Here is a 17,480-nt window from a genome sequence, read left to right on the forward strand (position 1 = left end):
AGCTTGATAGGGGGTCTGCACGAAAACCCTGCTGTTGGCGGGTACCCAGAGGACAGGTGAAACTCTCACCCCCACCCCAGCTCAGAGGGCCGTGGGGAGAAATGAGCCTCAAGTGAGAGGTGCTGGCTGAAGCTGTGCACAGCCAATCGAGGCCAGGTGCCGTGTATGGATGCAGTTGACTGAAACTGCAGTGTGGAGCTACAATTTAGTAAAAAACTTCGCAACTCTGCTCAGAACTCTGCTCTGCTATGTATATAGTCTAGCAGGTGGTATTAAGAAAAAATCTCATTTCTTCTTGCAGTAAGTTGGTTTATTTTCACCACTTTCCTCCAATCTTCTTGTTTCACAAGTGAGGAACTGTTTTGTCTACGGCCGCCTGGCCACGGCGGCGGCTGGAACACGTGTGTGCTTGCGTGGGGTGTTAATGCACTGGCCTCCGGCTTGGCGGGTGTGTTTTTGGGGTTGTCTCAGGACAACTCTTAGCTTTTCAGTAGCTCTGCTATCTCAAGATGATTTATTTTCTTCTTATCCATCATCTTTATTGTTTATGTAGGCTGGGACACTGAAACTGTTCCTACTTCTGTAAAATATGCTGCCCTTTCTTCTGCAGATGGAAATGCAATGTAAAATGACATTCTGCCCCAGAGAGCAATGTGTGATGCTGTCCCAGGCAGGTCTGCTTGCTGGGAAGACCCTTTGGGCAGCAGTATTGCTTACTTTGATTCTCTGTTTAATTCTTTGCAGACTGAATTTTGCCTTTGAATGTATATGTACAATTTCTTCCACTGAAGCCAGTTTGGTAGATCCCAAAAGTGACTGGATAGGAAATAATGTGGGCAGTTTAATTGTTAGCATTACTTGAGCGTTTTGCTTTATTTTGGTTCCGAAAACTGTTTATTTGCTTAGTAATGAGTAAAGCAGATAGAGTGCGCAAAGTTCTGACATCCAGGTCTTGCAAGTGTTTCCTACACTTATCTGGGAATGAACAAAACGACATTTTTTTTCCAGGTGATACGAAGAAGTAGCGATGAAGAAAAGTTGCTGTGCTTGGTACGTCAGCGTGCAGGACACCACTGCCAAACTGCTGTCATAGTGATTCTGATTTTGGCCTGGGAAGGGATCCCACATCTCCTGGCTGATACCCTGTACAAGGAACTGACACAGAGCCTCAGAAAGTACGGCTGTCCCACAAGCCGCAGATGTGCGTTAAATGAAGAGTAAGTTCCGTTAATAGCACTAGATGTGTTGTTGTTAGAGTGTCATTCTGCATGAAAGAAACTTGAGAATTGAGCAATACTAGTACTGCTGACAGTAAATACACAAAAACTTGCTTTAAACTGCAAACCACTAGGTGTCATTTCAGTCTAGAACTTGGTTCCTGGCCTTTCTAGAGCAGGCCATCAGCGATAGTGACGCTGATGCCGGGGGTGCCAGGGAAGGAGGTGGCCATGAACCGCTCATGAGGGGAAGGACACAGCCCACTCAGGGTGTCCTTGACAGAGCTGCTCTCCCAGCAAGATCCAAAACAGAGGAAATAGCAACCTGAGCTTTCTGAAATAAATGTTGGCAGAGGGTGGGAGCCTTCTCTCCAAAGTTTCAGAATGGGCAATTCCTTTTCTTAGTCACTGCTTCATTCCAAGTAACGCCCTTCTATTCCCAGCTGTACAGCCCTGTCTGGCACCTAGCAGTGACTGCTGTTTTCAGGACAGCCGGTGTTACTGTGAGCACTTAATGCAGCAGTGCTACCACAAAAAGTTCCCGTTCTCATCCTGTGGCCTGTTCCTTAGGTGGCATCCAGAAAAAGGGAAAACTGAGCAGTCACTGCATTCATTAGTTTGGGGTGGGCCGAGCCCTCACTGCCACCCTTCCGTTATGCTGCTGCAGATAAAATAGGTCATAATTAAAACAGTGGATTTTTTTTTTTTTTTTAATAAACGAGTGTGTAAAGATTCTCTGCCTGAAATGATTAACTAATGTGAGGAATCTAACTTAATTGACGAGCTAATATGTTGCAGCTGAGGCTCTGCAGCATTTCTGCCGTGGTATGCTAATTTGTCTGGCTTATATCTAAGCAATCCCTCTGGATGCAGTTGACCTCAATGCAGTGTTCATATGATTAGGGGGGTTCAGTTTTAAACGTTGCATCAGTTTGGTGACACGGTATCTCCACACATAAGAAAGATATAACACAATGTATGCTGTGTATAGTTACTGAGTTTAGGGATGGGATTCGGTATGCGTGCTCTTTTCTTGTGCTTCTCTAAATCCAACTGGATAAATCAAAATCATAGTAGCGTGGGGTATTGGGGGTTTTTAATTTGTCTTTGAGAAAGATAACAAGCAATCCTCCACACCTAACTATCTAATTGAAGGCAAGTATACCGGTTAAACTGTGTGTTTTATAAATTCATGCATTATTTCACTGTGTATTTAATGATGATGCTATTTATTTTATAAAACAACAACAAAACTGCTTTATCAGCTGCCTTGCCATGTCCTTTTTTCCTTTCATAGCCGTACATGTGCATGTCAAGGACTTGATCCCGAAACTTGTGGAGCATCATTCTCATTTGGCTGTTCATGGAGTATGTATTTCAATGGCTGTAAATTTGCCAGAAGCAAAAACCCCCGGAAATTTAGGCTTCTGACTGATGACTCCAAACAAGTAAGATTTTTATATATATATATATGTGTGTGTATATATATATAGTTGTATATATTTGTATATTGTTTTGTTTTCCTCTAGTATTCACTCAGATTATTTCCACTACAAGAAGTGGAATCTACAGATATTCGCCCTCTTTCTCACACGCATAACCTACATGTAGCCAACTAAATGTTCTGTAACAGCAGTGTTTATATTCTTTTTCACTGCATGAAAATTCAGTGTCTCCTATTATGCATTTCAGTATCAGCAGTAGTCACAGGCCTTGCCTAGCCTCTATGCAGACCCATTACAATGGAAGGGCACTACAATAGCTCCATCCTGGGTGATGGAAATGCCCTCCCCAAGACTGCAGGCTGTGTTGGCGGCTGCCCCTCCTGCCTGTCAGGTAAACAAGAGCACTCTGAGCTGCAGTCAGACACAGAGCCTGGCACCAGCTTTGCAGAGGCCTCTGGAAGTGATGCCTGGCTACTGAGAGCTGTTTGTTTCTAGCTACTTTGTCCATTTGGAGGCTTTGTGCCCCAGTGTATAGAAACAGCCACCTGAAAGAGGAGATTTCCTATCAGCTAACCAGGCATTTTCCAGGTGTCTGATCTACCTATTCTTATTTCTCCCTTTTCTCTGGGAAGTTTTAAAGCCTCCTTGCAGCTAAGAGAGGCTGAGGGATGTACCATGACTGTAGGTTGCCTGTGAGGGCAGCACATGCACCATTAGGGTACCCCTGTGCCACAGCCTTCTGCCCTCCGTGAGGGCCTTGGGCATTTCCAAGCTGCAGAGGTTGGCAGTGCATCACAAATAAGTGAATTTAAATAACTCCTCTTCATTTGGTTTTGTTGTTAATTTTAGTAGCAGATAATTCTTTCAGCTAAATACCGGATATTGATGATTTTGCAGATGACATAAAACTAGGAGGTATAGCAAATTAAGAAGATAGATTTGAAGTCCAGAAAGATTTGGATCGTTTGATCATTTGAGGCACTGGATGGAGTGAGATGAGGTTAAGGGTGTAATACACCTAGGTAAGAATAGTACATAGGATAGATAATTAAGGATGTATTTGCCTTCAGTGCAATTCAGAATGTGTGGTAGCAATCCCCAGTTAAAATAACTGGGTATAGTATGGCTTTAAAGTATAGTTTTGTTTTATAATGTAGCATCACAACGAAAAATGTCAAAGTGTACTTTTACATTTGTGTACATGGACATCTACAGCATATACAGAGATGTTTTTGTAAAACAAGCTGTTATTTTTTTGCCACTGCACAGTGTACAAACCTGAAGCTGCAGTTGTCTCCAAAAGCCTGGCCCAGAATTTAGGGATCATCTTTGTGTAAATAAGAGCTTAGCTGCTACACCACTGTGGAAGCCCATCTCGTTAGTACCATGTTTAAAAGGTTTTTCGCAAGGAACTGAGTATGTCTTCCAGATCTAGTAGGTGTTTTCCTGAAGTCTTGAGGGTTTTGCACCTTCAAAGAATGAAATACAAAATATTCCTGATAAGAGTGCTGTTGCAATCGGAGACATCTTTCCTAAGGAGCTGAAAGTAACGTTAAATGCCGTTGTCAGTTACTCATCAGTTAAAAAGGAACACGAAAGCAGAAAGCCAGAATTTCTTTAGCAGGAACTGTATTGGTAGAAATTAAGCTTCTGTTTTTTTTTTTTTTAAAAAAAAAAAAGCATCATACTTGGTGTTCTGTCTCCTTGTGGTGATTTTTTTTCTCTTTTATGGACGTTACTTTTCAATTTTGTGTGGAACATACCTGTTTCCTTGAATTGTCCATGTATGTGAAGGCAAAAATAATGCAGGAAGTAATTCATTGTGTTCTGGGGCTTCCATACCCTAGCACGTGTCCTGCATTGTTACTTGGTTTACTTGCATTTATCAGTTCTGATAACTTTAGTCTATTTGCAGCTAGTGACAAAAGATAGTAGAAAAGAAGACAGATTAATACAATGTAAGATAGAGGTGAACTTTCTAGCTTTGCTGACTTGTGTCAGTCATCTCTAAACTGGATTAGAGTCTTTTAAAGTACATTACCGTTCTCTGAATGTTGTCTTTACCTGCAGGAGGAACTGCTTGAAAATAATTTGCAAACGTTAGCTACTGATGTGGCTCCAGTTTATAAAAAACTTGCTCCTGAGGCGTTTCAGAACCAGGTAGGTCTGTGATATTCAGATAATGCAAGAGTAACTCTAAATAATCAGCTTAGTTAAGCTGAAACTCCAAACTTTTGTACAAAGCCACAGAGCTCACAGATGGGGTGAGTCCTGTGGATTTATTTAGTTTTAAAACACTTTGTCAGGCTGACTTCAGCTGATGGTCAGTTAGCTGCCCTAACTACGCGCTGGTAAAATTCTTACAAATAATACTGGTCAGATGCATTAGGCTCTGAGCTCATTATCTTGCTGGCATCCAGTAATAAGTAGGCGTCACATGTTTCAATGGAAACAAGGTACTTCCTCCTAATTTTTACTGATTTGTTATTCAGTCAGAAATGTAGTTGGGCTCCCTGGGTGCTAAGTCACTCCCTGACAGTCCTAAGTACCTGTAGTTTATTTTACCTTAGGTGGAAAACGAGCACATGGGCCCAGACTGCCGGCTGGGGTGCAAGGACGGCCGGCCTTTCTCGGGGGTCACAGCTTGCATAGATTTCTGTGCCCACGCCCACAAGGACACACACAACATGCACAACGGGAGCACGGTGGTACGTACAGGCAATTTTCTTATTTGTGCTGCTTACTACTGAGATTTCAAAATGCCGCTTGATTTAGTGGATACATTTTTTAGTTGCATGTTGCCAGTTATAAATTTCCATGTTATTTGCATGTATTTATTCTCATTTAGTCTGCAGCAGACACAGGCTCATGTTGTTGTAGGCCAGCTAAAGGAAGGCATGGGAGCGAGCCTTCCTACAATGCACCTTCGTTTCTTTGAGACACACAAGCCTGTTGGGGAGGGTTGGCCACAAGACAGATAAGCTCTTCAGAATAAAGGTCTAATGTTCAAGGTCAAATAATGAAGTCATCTACCCAGAGAGTTGTATAGATGTCTGTAGAAGAGCTTATACAAATAATCTCACTATTAAATTACCTCCTCAACATGAGAATTCATCAACCTCTCATATAGTTACACTGTGTGCTTATCAGGCTTCCTATCAGTATAATTACTAGTCAGAAGTTAAACAGACTCATATTATGGAGTAGTATGAAACCATGGGGTAGTTGATGAAGGTAGGTGACTTACCTTTGAAGTTACATCCAATTATTCCAATGTGAAAGAAAAATCTACATTAGTCATGTTATTCTTGGTATGGTCATTGCAGCAAAAGCATTATTGAATTGCAAGGGAGAAAATCGGACAGGAATTACTTAGTTAAATCATCTTTCAGAAAATGAGAATCGTGAACAGAAAAAAGCCTGAACAAAGAAGAGGTGAAATAAGACTGACCTGTCCTTTTCTTTAAGTAGTCAAGTGTGGTTTGAAATTGTTAGAACATAAATTGTAACTTTTGGATGCAACATATTCTCTTTATTTAGTTTTGACATCTATTTATTGAAACATGCTTCTAACTAAAGGCTATATATAAATAGTTGTAAGTATTAATACATCCCAAATTGGTACTTTTTGACAGGAAGTTTCAGTTCTACAGTGAGGAAATGAGTGATGCATAGGATATACAGTGTGCTATATAGCTGAGCTGCTGAACATCTTTCCTAATTAGCAAAATCACATCCTGAATTTAGTGGAGTTGTGCTTTGGTGGAAAAATTAACCGTAACTATGAATGTAGTAAAATGAAAATACAGCACCTATAGAGGGGTAAAAGTAACATGTTTACTGAAAGCAGCAAGCACAACTTCTGCTCATGAACAGAATTTCTGAAGAATTCAAACCTGGCTGATTTTACTCAGACGCCGTCTTTTACCGTTCCCCTGAGAACCAGTGATGTGCGTGACGGCAGTAGTCGGGCCAGGGAGCTCCTTGAGCGAATGCAGTTAGACTGCAACTGAGCAACACGCACGCAAAAGCTTTACAGTTAGTAATGGAGGTTGTGGAACGTAAGTATTTCTGCTACCTCAGTGGATTAGCTGCAAAAGATCCTAGTTTTTATGCCTGTGTGAATCCATTTAAACCAGAGAAGTGAGGGGGTTTATGTTTATATATGACACCCTGGCTAGCTCTATAGGAGGTACATAGATGTTTCATCCTAAGGGGCACATTGCCCTTTTTGCTGTAGGAACTGTAGAAGAAGGAAAGGAAGCAAGATAAATCTATGCCTCCAGGGCAGCTACAGTACAAAATTTATTAATAACAAATGTAAGAAGTCAGCGTCAATCAGTAATCCATCCATGAACAGTTCCTCCCAAAAGAAAAGATCCTAATGCTTAAATTGATGGTTCAGATTATACCAGGCAATGTCACTGTTACTCGTACATAGTCCTGAGGCAGGTACATTTGGGATTCCCTTCTCTAGCCTCCTCAGACTTACACGAGCTTACTCAGTCTGTCCTAGGGCAATAAAAATGCACACACTCTCTCAAAAATTGCAAAGGAAGAGAAAATGAAGTCATTTATATTTGTAATGGTAAGAGAAATGATGCTGCGGGTTTTGTGTGTGCCAACAGGCATCCCCTCAGCTTCCCATCTGCGAGGCAAGGATGAGTATAGGAAATTCGATTGCGTCTTCCAAGTTTGGAAGAGCGTTTTGACTACTCTGCTGCATCTTGAATTCAAAACATCTGTTCTTGCCCCGTAACGGAAAAGGCAACGTCAATTCTGCGTGGGGTTCACGAGGCCGAGGCACATCAAAGAGCTCTGCAGTCAGGCACTCGGAGCTCTTTGGCCACAGATGCTGCTTTGGCCTTTTCAGGAGGGAATTTCATTCAGTTCATGGGTGCATTTCAATTAAGGGAAAAAAAAGCTCTCACGAAAATGCCGGTTCAGCCATTATGTCCCTAGGCCCAGAGCAGTGAAGGGTATCGATGAGCTGCAGAGCCAGCGCTGCCTCCGGCTCTGCGCATCCTGCGTGGACCGGCTGTGTGCCCTGGAAAAAGGGTTTAGTACAGCAGGATGGGTGGCTTTGCTGTGAAAATCAGGCTTAACCTCGTCCACAATTTTCTCTAGTTTTACTATTGATCAAATTGATCAGCAATAGCTTCTGTAGGGTTTTCTACGGAATATTTTGTATGGATTTCAATATTAATTAATCGCTTCTGTAGCTAATGTTTCACAGTTGCTGGGTTACTCTGCTTCAACTGCAGGCTGCTAGCACATCCGTTGAGCCTCAGTTGTTTTCCCTCTACATTGACTTCTGAATTATCTGCTGTAAATATATTGTAAATATATTATGGGTGATAATTTTCTTGAAAATATACATACTTTTTTTTCTTTTGGTACTTAGGCTGTAGATAAAGTAATTTTCTGTTTAACATACACTTGTACATTTCTCAAAGCTATGTATTTTAATTCAATACTTATGTATTTTGTGTGCTGGAGTGACTCTACCAGCAAACTCAGTTCTGCACATCTGCTATGACTGCCATATACCATGCTTCCTCTGAACAGTCCTTTGGGCTCTTGTTTTAAGGAGGATATTGGTTTTGTGATGGAGCTGAAACAAGCTGTCTGTCCACTGATACAAGCTGTGTTTTTTTTTGTTTTGTTTTGTTTTTTTGTTTTTTTTTCCTCCCCTCTACTACTGCATTTTCCAATGGGTCAAGCACTGTAAAAAAAGCTAATATACTTTTGCCTTATTAGAAATCAGATGAAAAGACTGTTAGGAGTAGTCAGGTTTTGAGAGAAAATCTCTGACCTTCTCAAAAAGAATAAACGGCTGGTACGAGATGAGGTTTTCCCGTGCGTGTCTGGAAGGCGGGAAAGCTCACGGGTTGACGATTGCCAAGGCAGCCGTCACAGCGTTTCTAGTGAGAGCACGGCAGCAAGGTGCCCGCGTGCTGACGTTGTTTGTCACTGAATTCAGGGGGCTGGGGCTTGCTAGGAGAAGGGGCACTGCGGACCTGTGCTCTGCTGGTCTCTCTCTTCCCCCCTTCCCGAGTAACTCAGCATCTGCTGGCAGATTGAGCCCTGCAGGCACCTCATCACTGTGGAGGCTGGGCCTTCTCGGAGCATTTTGGGGCATTTAGGTGTGGGGGGAGAGGGCCGCAAGGGGCGCGCGGAGCCATGCGGGGACAGGGTCTTCCAGGGGGCTCTGCCTGCTGCTCACGGAACAACTTGTTGTTTTTTCCAACCCTCCTCGTAGTGCCAAGGCTGCCTGTGGAGGTAAGTGCGCATGGAGCAAGCACACAGTGAGTGCTGCTCGTTGGCTTCCACTGGCCCCTCCGCATTGCCAAGAGCCCTTCTTTGATCCTCTTCAAAATGCCACCTGAAAAGCTCTTCTCCTTGCTCTGTGCCCCTTAAATTTTCTCCTCTTGCTGCTTTGCAACTGCCAAGCTTTGCATACAGCTATATATAAGTCCCTCACTACCTTATTTATTTAGGACTTTTAGTTTGTGATTCTGTAATTATACTATCCCAGAAATAATTTTGTGATGCCTTTGTGTGAAATCTATGCTGTAAAATAAAATTAGCTTGTTTTCCTAGATTATATCGTTGTTCTTCCCTGGAATGTTAGGCATGGTGACAGGAGCCTGGAAATGGGATTAACCGTTTCATGACTAGCATCACGTGCAGCCTGCACAGTGATGGGAAGATAACGTGCCCATCTAGGAAGTACCGCTCTATCGTGGGATGACACCGAAATTGCTTTGTTTGTAGCTAGTAATTAACTAAGCCATACCTTAACTAAGCCATGATACCAACACATGGTCTTCTAGTAATGTAATTTCTCTTGGGGAGAACTAGAAGCCTCTTCTGAATGTAATCAATAAAACCATTAACGGGATGATTTTTCATACACGTGATCATAATGTAAATCCCTTGGAAAGCACAAGGTGAAACATGATCAATGTTGTCTGCTCTGTTTTGTCCCTAGCAAACAAGCAAGCTGATGTTTTTAGGTCTTGTTTTAAGGTGAATGCTTAATGTTAATAATGGCCGGACCCCTAGAAGGTCTGAAAATCATAAGTGCTGTAAAGGTCCAGCAGTGATTTGGAAATGTTAAAAGAATTAATAAAGGCGAAAGTCTTGATGTTTATTCACTTTTCTGATGTGTCCTTATCAAACCACATCTAAGCAGCTTCCTTCTCTCAGCTACAGTCTCTTACAGCAATGTATAATTTCGTAAGATAAAGTAGGTCAGTGGCCTGAGAGACACCAAACTGAGCCTTGTGATTTCGTTACAGCAGGCAGAACTGGGGAAGAGTGTTCGTTTTTGAAAAGTGTATTTAGAGAGACAGCTGGAGTTGAGATTTACTTATAATATAGAGCAACTATATTGTGAATAACTCCATTTATGTTTTTCCCAGCTGCCAAAAGAGAGAGGGGTGGAAAAAAACAGTCCCACACTTCAGGAAACTTCTTGCTTAACCCAATGTTTTTTTATTATTTCTTAAAACTTAACCTGTGCATCAAATATATTAAAAACATGCACAGAGAAAGAAATCCAATTTTTAGGAATTCCCAGTATATTTCCAGATGAAATTACTTACTGAGTTTGAAATATATTTGTAGATAGTATGAGTTGACCCAAAGTTGCATTCTTCCTGAACAAAGAATCTGTCCAAGATAAATGCCTAGACTTTATTCTTCAGATACCAGTTTGTTTTCTCTGCAGTGTAAATCAGACGAAGTCTTTGTCAGATGTTTCCATCTGAAATATGTATAGCAATGAGATCATAAAATACGAGACAGCAGTAAGTCCAGGTGAACGCCTGAATACGCAAGTAGTTGCTGTATTCTCGGTATGTGGTTGCATTTGTAAATGTTTCTGCACTTGCCAGGTCTGCACGTTAACGAAGGAAGATAACCGGAGAGTGGGGGTGATTCCAAGTGATGAACAGCTCCATGTGTTACCTCTCTACAAAATTTCACAAACGGATGAATTTGGCACTGAAGAGGGGCTGGAAGCCAAGATAAAGGCTGGGGCGATACAGGTGCTGACAGCTTTTCCCCGAGAAGTGCGAATGTTAGCTGAGCCTCTCAGAGCTACCAAGAAAAAGAAACCTGACACAAGGAGGACCCCGTCCGAAAAGCAGCTGTTAATAGATAAAAAATATTCCACGCCACTGAAGCTGAAAACTGAAGCTCCAGAAAATCTTAGCAACACGTTGCATTGTTTAGGTGAGTGGTGTCTTTATTCCAGCAGTCACTTATGACACTGTATTGTGTTTTATCCATCTAAAGGGAAGGAAAAACTCCTCGTTATTCCTTCTTATGAAATATTTGCAATTTCTGCTTTCCAGGAGCTAATGAAGAAGACACTTCTTCATTATTCTCTGTCAGAACAGGAGAAAACAGATGATCACCCAACATAAGTTCATGTTAGGTTGATAACAGCAGATAATGATATTGCTCTAATGAGATATTTTCAAGTGCCCTTCCCCTAATAATAAATAGTGGTAATAAGAGGATATTGAAATATTATTGTAGGAGTATTTCTGTAAATAGCAGGCTTGAATTTCTACCATTTGAAAGTACAAGAACTGAATTATCCACTTTGAAAGGTAAGGGCTTTCTGAGAAACTGCAAGTCAACTATGTATACCACAGAACTGTATAATGAGACAATTTTCTTCAATTCTTCAGCGTCATGGATATCGCTGCAAAGCAGGTGATTTGCAGAAAGCAGGTTTCTGTCTAATAAGATGGTAAGATAAATTCTCCCTTGAAGTATTTTAGGTGAGGAGGAGAAAGGTGGAATGTGAGAGCAGCCAGCTCAGGTGCGCCGTGCTGCTCCAGACCAGGATGGCGCTGGTGCCACGTGGGAACGGTCATTGCTTAGCTGGGCCACACAGCGGTGCTTTAGCTGGCGCTAATGAGACTGTATCTGGGGTTGCGTTTTGGACCATTAATTTCAGAACAGAGGCTAGCACTCATCTGGGAGACTTTGCAGCGATAAAAATGGAAAAGCAGGAAGAGGATCATGAAGCTATGGAATAAAAACTAGGAGGAGAGAGGAGAAAATGAATTAATGAAATTAAAACGTAACTGCGTGTCTTTTGGAAAGAGTAGAGGAAAATTAACCAGTCAGAACGCCATGATGTTTAATTTTACTTTATGAGAGATATCCAGATACATGTGATAGATTAAAGAGAAGAAATGATTTTAAAATTCAAGACTGTCTGCATTTTAGGAAAAAATATTGCAATACTGCCAGGAAAAAAAAATGTCTGAAATGTATTTTTGTAATTTCAACTCGGTGCTTTGCTTTAACTCGGTAACGGCAGAAGGCAGCAAATAAACTCTGAATACAATAAGATGGAAAAAGAACAGCAAAAGTGGTATTGCTGACACCCGTGGGTAGTGAGGCACTTAGCCTGGATGCAAGTTCTGGGGGCGCCGTGGGGGCTGCGAGGAGGACACGCAGCAGGGGCGCGGAAGGGTGCCCAGGAACTTGCAGTGCACAGGAATCCCGGCGTGCTGAAACCACGCTAGAAAATCCTTTGCAAACATGTACATGTATGTGCACACACATGTGATACATATAGGTACAGATAGATAGAAAATGTTAATTTCTACATAATGTAGTTTCAGCATGTCCAGCTGGGTCTTTAGTTGGCCTGTGCTGACAAGTGCTTGGGAGTAGCGAAGCAGTATCAAATTTTCTCACAAGAGGGCATATAATCACGATTTAAATGTACATTTGTTCCTGTTCTTAGTTTTACAGTGGCTGCTTCAAATCTTTTAGGAGGAAGGCATTGGCTTGTTTGGGTTTTCTTAACTGAATGATTTTATGTTTTGGATTCAATTTAATAGAATAGGATTTTTAGGGTTGATGCAGTTATCTCCTGTGTCTCCATGGTTTCAGTATTTGTGTAGTAACTGTATCACATGTCCAAAATGTGTTTGCTTTTTTTCTACTGCTGATGAAAGGATTTCTTTTAATACACAGCTATTTATGCATTGTTACTAGCAGGGAGAATACCAGAGAGACCAGTTGTTGTTTTATTCGGTATTACCTGGAGCAGTTAGTCACCTGGAGTTGTGCATCTGTGGGGCAGAGCAGGACGGCGGGCGCAGGCAGCCGTGGGGCGCTGGGGAGCTCTAGCTGAAACCCAGCCCTGCTGCCAGGACCAGAAAGTGGCCAGGGAGCCTAAGAGCCTTTCCAAGAGCACTTGGAACCATTAATGTTAGGCAATTGGATGGGAGATGGGGCCAAATCACAGGTTGCAGGTTTGTAAAAGACTCGCTAATGCAGAGATTTCTTTTTCTTTTTTTTTCTTTTTTTTTTTTTTTTGGTGAGATGGGCACCGCCTATAAACATACTTTGTCTTCAGTCATGACCTGGGTAAAGCTGCCAAGAGAACCAGCCTAAATTTCAGCAGTCAGTGTAGAATCCTCTGTAAAATCTAGGGCTTCCTGTTGCTTTGGGCATTGCTGAAGGGGAGCAGCCAGCTGGTAAGAAGTGTCTGGGTAGAACAGAGCTGGGTGAATCTGGAGCAAGTACTTAACTTGATTTTGTTTATTCTATTAATCTGTCTGTGAAACACCTTTCTATTATATATACCTATTCTCAGCAATCTGACTGGAAAAGGTTGAGGGAGGGACTAATTCAGCAAGGTAATTAACATACCATTTTAAATCATAAAAATATTCATTAAAATGAAAAATTTATAGTTGTTATTTCTCATATTAGAAAGCTATGAGAATTAGTAATGAATATTCAGAAAATTATGAGAATATTGTGTAAATGTTATATCCTCTTAACTGAGGACAAATACTTACTCTCTGGTGTGCATTTTTCTTTTTAGGGAACAAAACAGATGCTTTAAAACCTGGAATAAAAACGGAGACTTCTGATCACCTCTATGCCATGAAACACACTTCAAACTCTACTAAAAACTGCTCCTTGATTAAACAGTATGCGGCTTCCTCCCCGTTCAAGGTGGATAGTTTACATCCGTGTTCATCGCTGGCACATAAGCCTGACCTAACGGCAGTGACAAATATTCAACAGGATTTTTCCGTTCCCTACGGGTATTTTGAATGCAGCAGTAAGCAACCTCACGTGCCACCTTATCTTAACTGCAAGAACTTGGATGCATCGGTCAAAGACTCTCCTGGACCGCTGCTGCAGGAGCAGCTGAACGGCGAGGTGGCGGCGGCGGCGCCGGGCGGCCCCGTGGCGCAGCCGGCCCTGGCGCCACCGCTGCCGCATGCGCCCGAGCAGCAGCCGGACAAGCAGGGTGCTCGGCCGGAGCCGAACGGCGCTGCTCCTCCGCCGACCGCCACCTGCGCGGAGCTGCCGGGGCCGCTCAGGCCTCCAGCGCGGGAGGCGGGCGGGAGCGAGGGCGGCTGCTCCCACGGGTGCCCCGTGCAGAAGGGGAGCTCCCCTGCAGAGCAGCTGTGCGACCTGGACGGTGTTGACGAGAAGCAGGGCAGTGCCCCGGGACAGGCGGCTGACCCCGAGGAGAAGGCGGAGGAGCTGTGGTCAGACAGCGAGCACAACTTCCTGGATGACGATATCGGCGGCGTGGCCGTGGCGCCTTCTCACGGCTCCATCCTGATCGAGTGCGCGAGGCGGGAGCTCCATGCCACCACGCCTATTAAGAAACCCAACCGCAATCACCCCACGCGCATTTCTCTAGTTTTCTACCAACACAAGAACTTAAACGAGCCAAAACATGGGTTAGCGATGTGGGAAGCCAAGATGGCCGAGCGGGCAAAAGAAAAAGAAAAAGAAGCAGAAAGATTAGGAGCGGAAAATACCGATCTAAACTCCAGCAGCAGGAAAACGAAGCAAACCAGTGAAAGCAGAGAGATCTTTTACGAAGACAACGAGTTCAACCAAATTCCATCACGCCGAGCATTAACAGTAACTAAAGATAACGTAATAACAGTATCCTCCTACGCCCTCACGCGAGTCGCGGGGCCGTACAACCATTGGGCATAGGCTCTGCTGCCGGGCGCCGCCTCGGCGCAGCGTCACGCAGAGGTTCCGTAAGGTGCTGTTAGAGAACAAGTCTCATGTCGTTTACTATTTGTTCATCTCAACCATTTTAAGGCTGAGGTAAAATCAAAAAAAGGGGGGGGGGATTTCTTCTTAAACTGTGACTTTAACATTTGGTGGTGCTCAAGCACATTTTAAGCAAAAAAAGAAAAAAAAAGTTGTATAGTTTTAATACATTCTAAAAAAGACTTTGTTTAGGTTATTAACCTTGATTGAATCATTCAGTTTATTACTTTTAGGAATTTATATTTTGGTGCTTTAAATCAAGTCTGTTTACTACAAAAATCATTTATAGGGATTTTAACAGGTTCACATTTTATGGTGTTAAATCAAGTTATACAGTAATAGCTCTACACAGCTCTTGGTGCTTAACCACATCCAACAGTTACAAGTAAATAAGCTGAATTATTACTTCATGGTGCCATTGCTTTAACAACTTCCAACCATTGCTATATATAGTCCAAATTGCAGATAAATCTTTTAGAAAACCAATGAATTTTCCTCTCTTTTAGATTTGTCGTAATGTATGAAATGAAATTATTGGTCATGATGGCTGGAAGTTGTTTTTAAGCTGTAAATATATATTTTAAAAGCACTTTCTATTTTTAAAATTAACTTGAAATAGTATAGTATAAGGATCATATTGTCTAAGGTTTGTGCATACTCTACAGAAGAAATCATTTTATTCTTGCTGTGTAGAGTTCCATATTGCTACGGCTGCAGTACGTATGCTCATAGCATATATGATTGTTTTTAACTTGCCCTTTTTCACTGAAGATTTTATGTTACGTGTAAACAACCATTATGAAATACACAAACTTTTATTTCTGGTAAGTGATAATACAAATATGAAATTAAGAGGCATCTTGTCAATACACGTGTTGCTGTCGGAAGTTAGGAGCATTATTTGTTTTTCTAAAGGCAGCATTTGTTAGGATTTATTTGAGCAATAAGTGCGTAAGTCTCACTCATCTGGAGCATTTTGTTACATAACAACCAAATGTTCCTGATGTCTCAGGGGTAGGATTGTTTTTGGATTAAGAAATACCCCCTGGAGTTGCCTTATTCTCTTATGAAAGAAAAATTGGAAAAAATACAAAATAACAGTTGGAAAAGTAAGAAATGGCTAATATTTAAAGGTATTTTTTTTAGTTGAGAATAACTCTTCTGTAATGTTCACCAGCTAAGGCTTTCTAAATCCATTTTTTTACAAAGTGTTTTGTAAGAATTTTAAGTGACTTCTACAGTTCATGTAGAAAGGATTGTTGTATTCTTCATTCCAAACATTTGGCATTTCTGTTGGAGAAGTGACATATGACATGAATATTTGTGGAACCAGAGGAAAAACAGACACTCCATTACTTTCCGATACTGTAGCATCCCACTCTTCTTTCTGATTCTCCTCTTATGTATTTCTTTTTTTTTTTTTTTTAATACTTATTTATTTAAACAAATTACCAAATGACAGCGTTAGCTATGGATTGACCTCATCCTGCACCTTGTTTCGTGAGAGCAGTTCTGCTTAGCTGTCCCTGTCCTGCCGGCGCAGGAGGCCTCGGCTCAGGGCGCCGGCACCAAGTTGTCACGGGGCCACGCGAGATCCTCCCTCCCCGCCGGGGCGGCCCGCGGCGGGCACGAGGTTAGAGTTTTCCCGTGTGAAGAGATCCTAATAACGTACTTGAGGATATTACAACGTAGTGGTGCTGTAACAAAAGCATAGGAAATATCTAGATCCGCTTTAATTAAAACTAGACATGGTGCTTTTTTCTCAAAAAGCTGAACTGTAACCATGGTATTTACAGTTTCGGTACGAAAATTAGGTGAGTTGTATTTTTCATGCATGGTGCCAGTTAGGACCTTGGTGCTACAAATACTTAAATCTGGCCATAGATCAATGAGATTGTTGTCTGTACAAATGTATACAAGTGTCGTGTTTGCGGGAGGCAGGCGAGGTCTGCAGTAGCAGTCGTTATGTAATGACCTTGGATTCAATTCTACAGATTCCTGTTAAAATTAACACAAATGTTGATGGCAAAGGATGGTGGAATTGAACCCATTCTTTGTATCTTAGCTATTTTAAGTAAAATTTGTAAAACCGGGTATGCTGCAAATTTTAGTTCAAAGCTTAATATTAGTTCAACTAGAGGATATGAAGGGATTGTAAATAATAATAAAACAAAACCAATATTATGCCATCATTTTGTACCAGCAGTTTTATGCTTCTTGACTATGTAATATACAGTATACATCAAATCGTTATGGTATTTTGTGTGCCTTAGATTTCCATTTTAAAACTTGTATATTTTTGGTGAGCCTAAGATTAGTAAGAATTCCAGCTGTCCATACAGTCAGTAGTACTGTACATTCTCTAGCTGTCTTGTTGATGTATCTACCATCTGAACCCCCTTGTCGTACATCACGATAAATCATCGACAGGAAAGAATACCTTATTGTTTTCACCGATAGTGCTGATAGCTTTAGCTTGTATAATGCAAACAAAGTGAAAAGTCATTTCTCATTCAGCACTCCTGTGTGAATAACATTTTTTCTACACAAAACCAGTAAGTCACAGAGCCATCTCTTGTTACCTTTCAAGATGCTCGGAGCATTGAAGTGGGTCGGTATTACTTGACTCTTCCCCTGTGAAGGCCCATCTTTAACATGCGTATGCCTGGAGCCTTCAAGATAACAGGAATGTTCCACTGAAAAACCAGCAGCTTCCTTCAAAGATCCGAGGAATGGACTAGGT

General features: G+C 41.8%; 1 protein-coding gene across 1 annotated transcript in view; it reads left to right on the forward strand.

Moving 5' to 3' along the window:
* Window positions 1–15,133, forward strand: part of TET1 (tet methylcytosine dioxygenase 1) — a 49,893-nt gene extending 34,760 nt beyond the window's left edge. Inside the window, exons 6-11 of the mRNA XM_088525088.1 lie at window positions 1,009–1,217; window positions 2,515–2,665; window positions 4,733–4,822; window positions 5,233–5,370; window positions 10,564–10,903; window positions 13,533–15,133. Coding sequence (XP_088381214.1) covers window positions 1,009–1,217; window positions 2,515–2,665; window positions 4,733–4,822; window positions 5,233–5,370; window positions 10,564–10,903; window positions 13,533–14,674 — 2,070 coding nt within the window. The 3' untranslated portion in view covers window positions 14,675–15,133. The remainder of the gene's footprint in view (window positions 1–1,008; window positions 1,218–2,514; window positions 2,666–4,732; window positions 4,823–5,232; window positions 5,371–10,563; window positions 10,904–13,532) is intronic.
* Window positions 15,134–17,480: the final 2,347 nt, after the last annotated feature.

This window comes from Tinamus guttatus, unplaced genomic scaffold (assembly GCF_059628265.1).
Source record: "Tinamus guttatus ecotype Peru unplaced genomic scaffold, ASM5962826v1 Tinamus_guttatus_pri_ptg000023l, whole genome shotgun sequence".
Lineage (NCBI taxonomy): Eukaryota > Metazoa > Chordata > Aves > Tinamiformes > Tinamidae > Tinamus > Tinamus guttatus.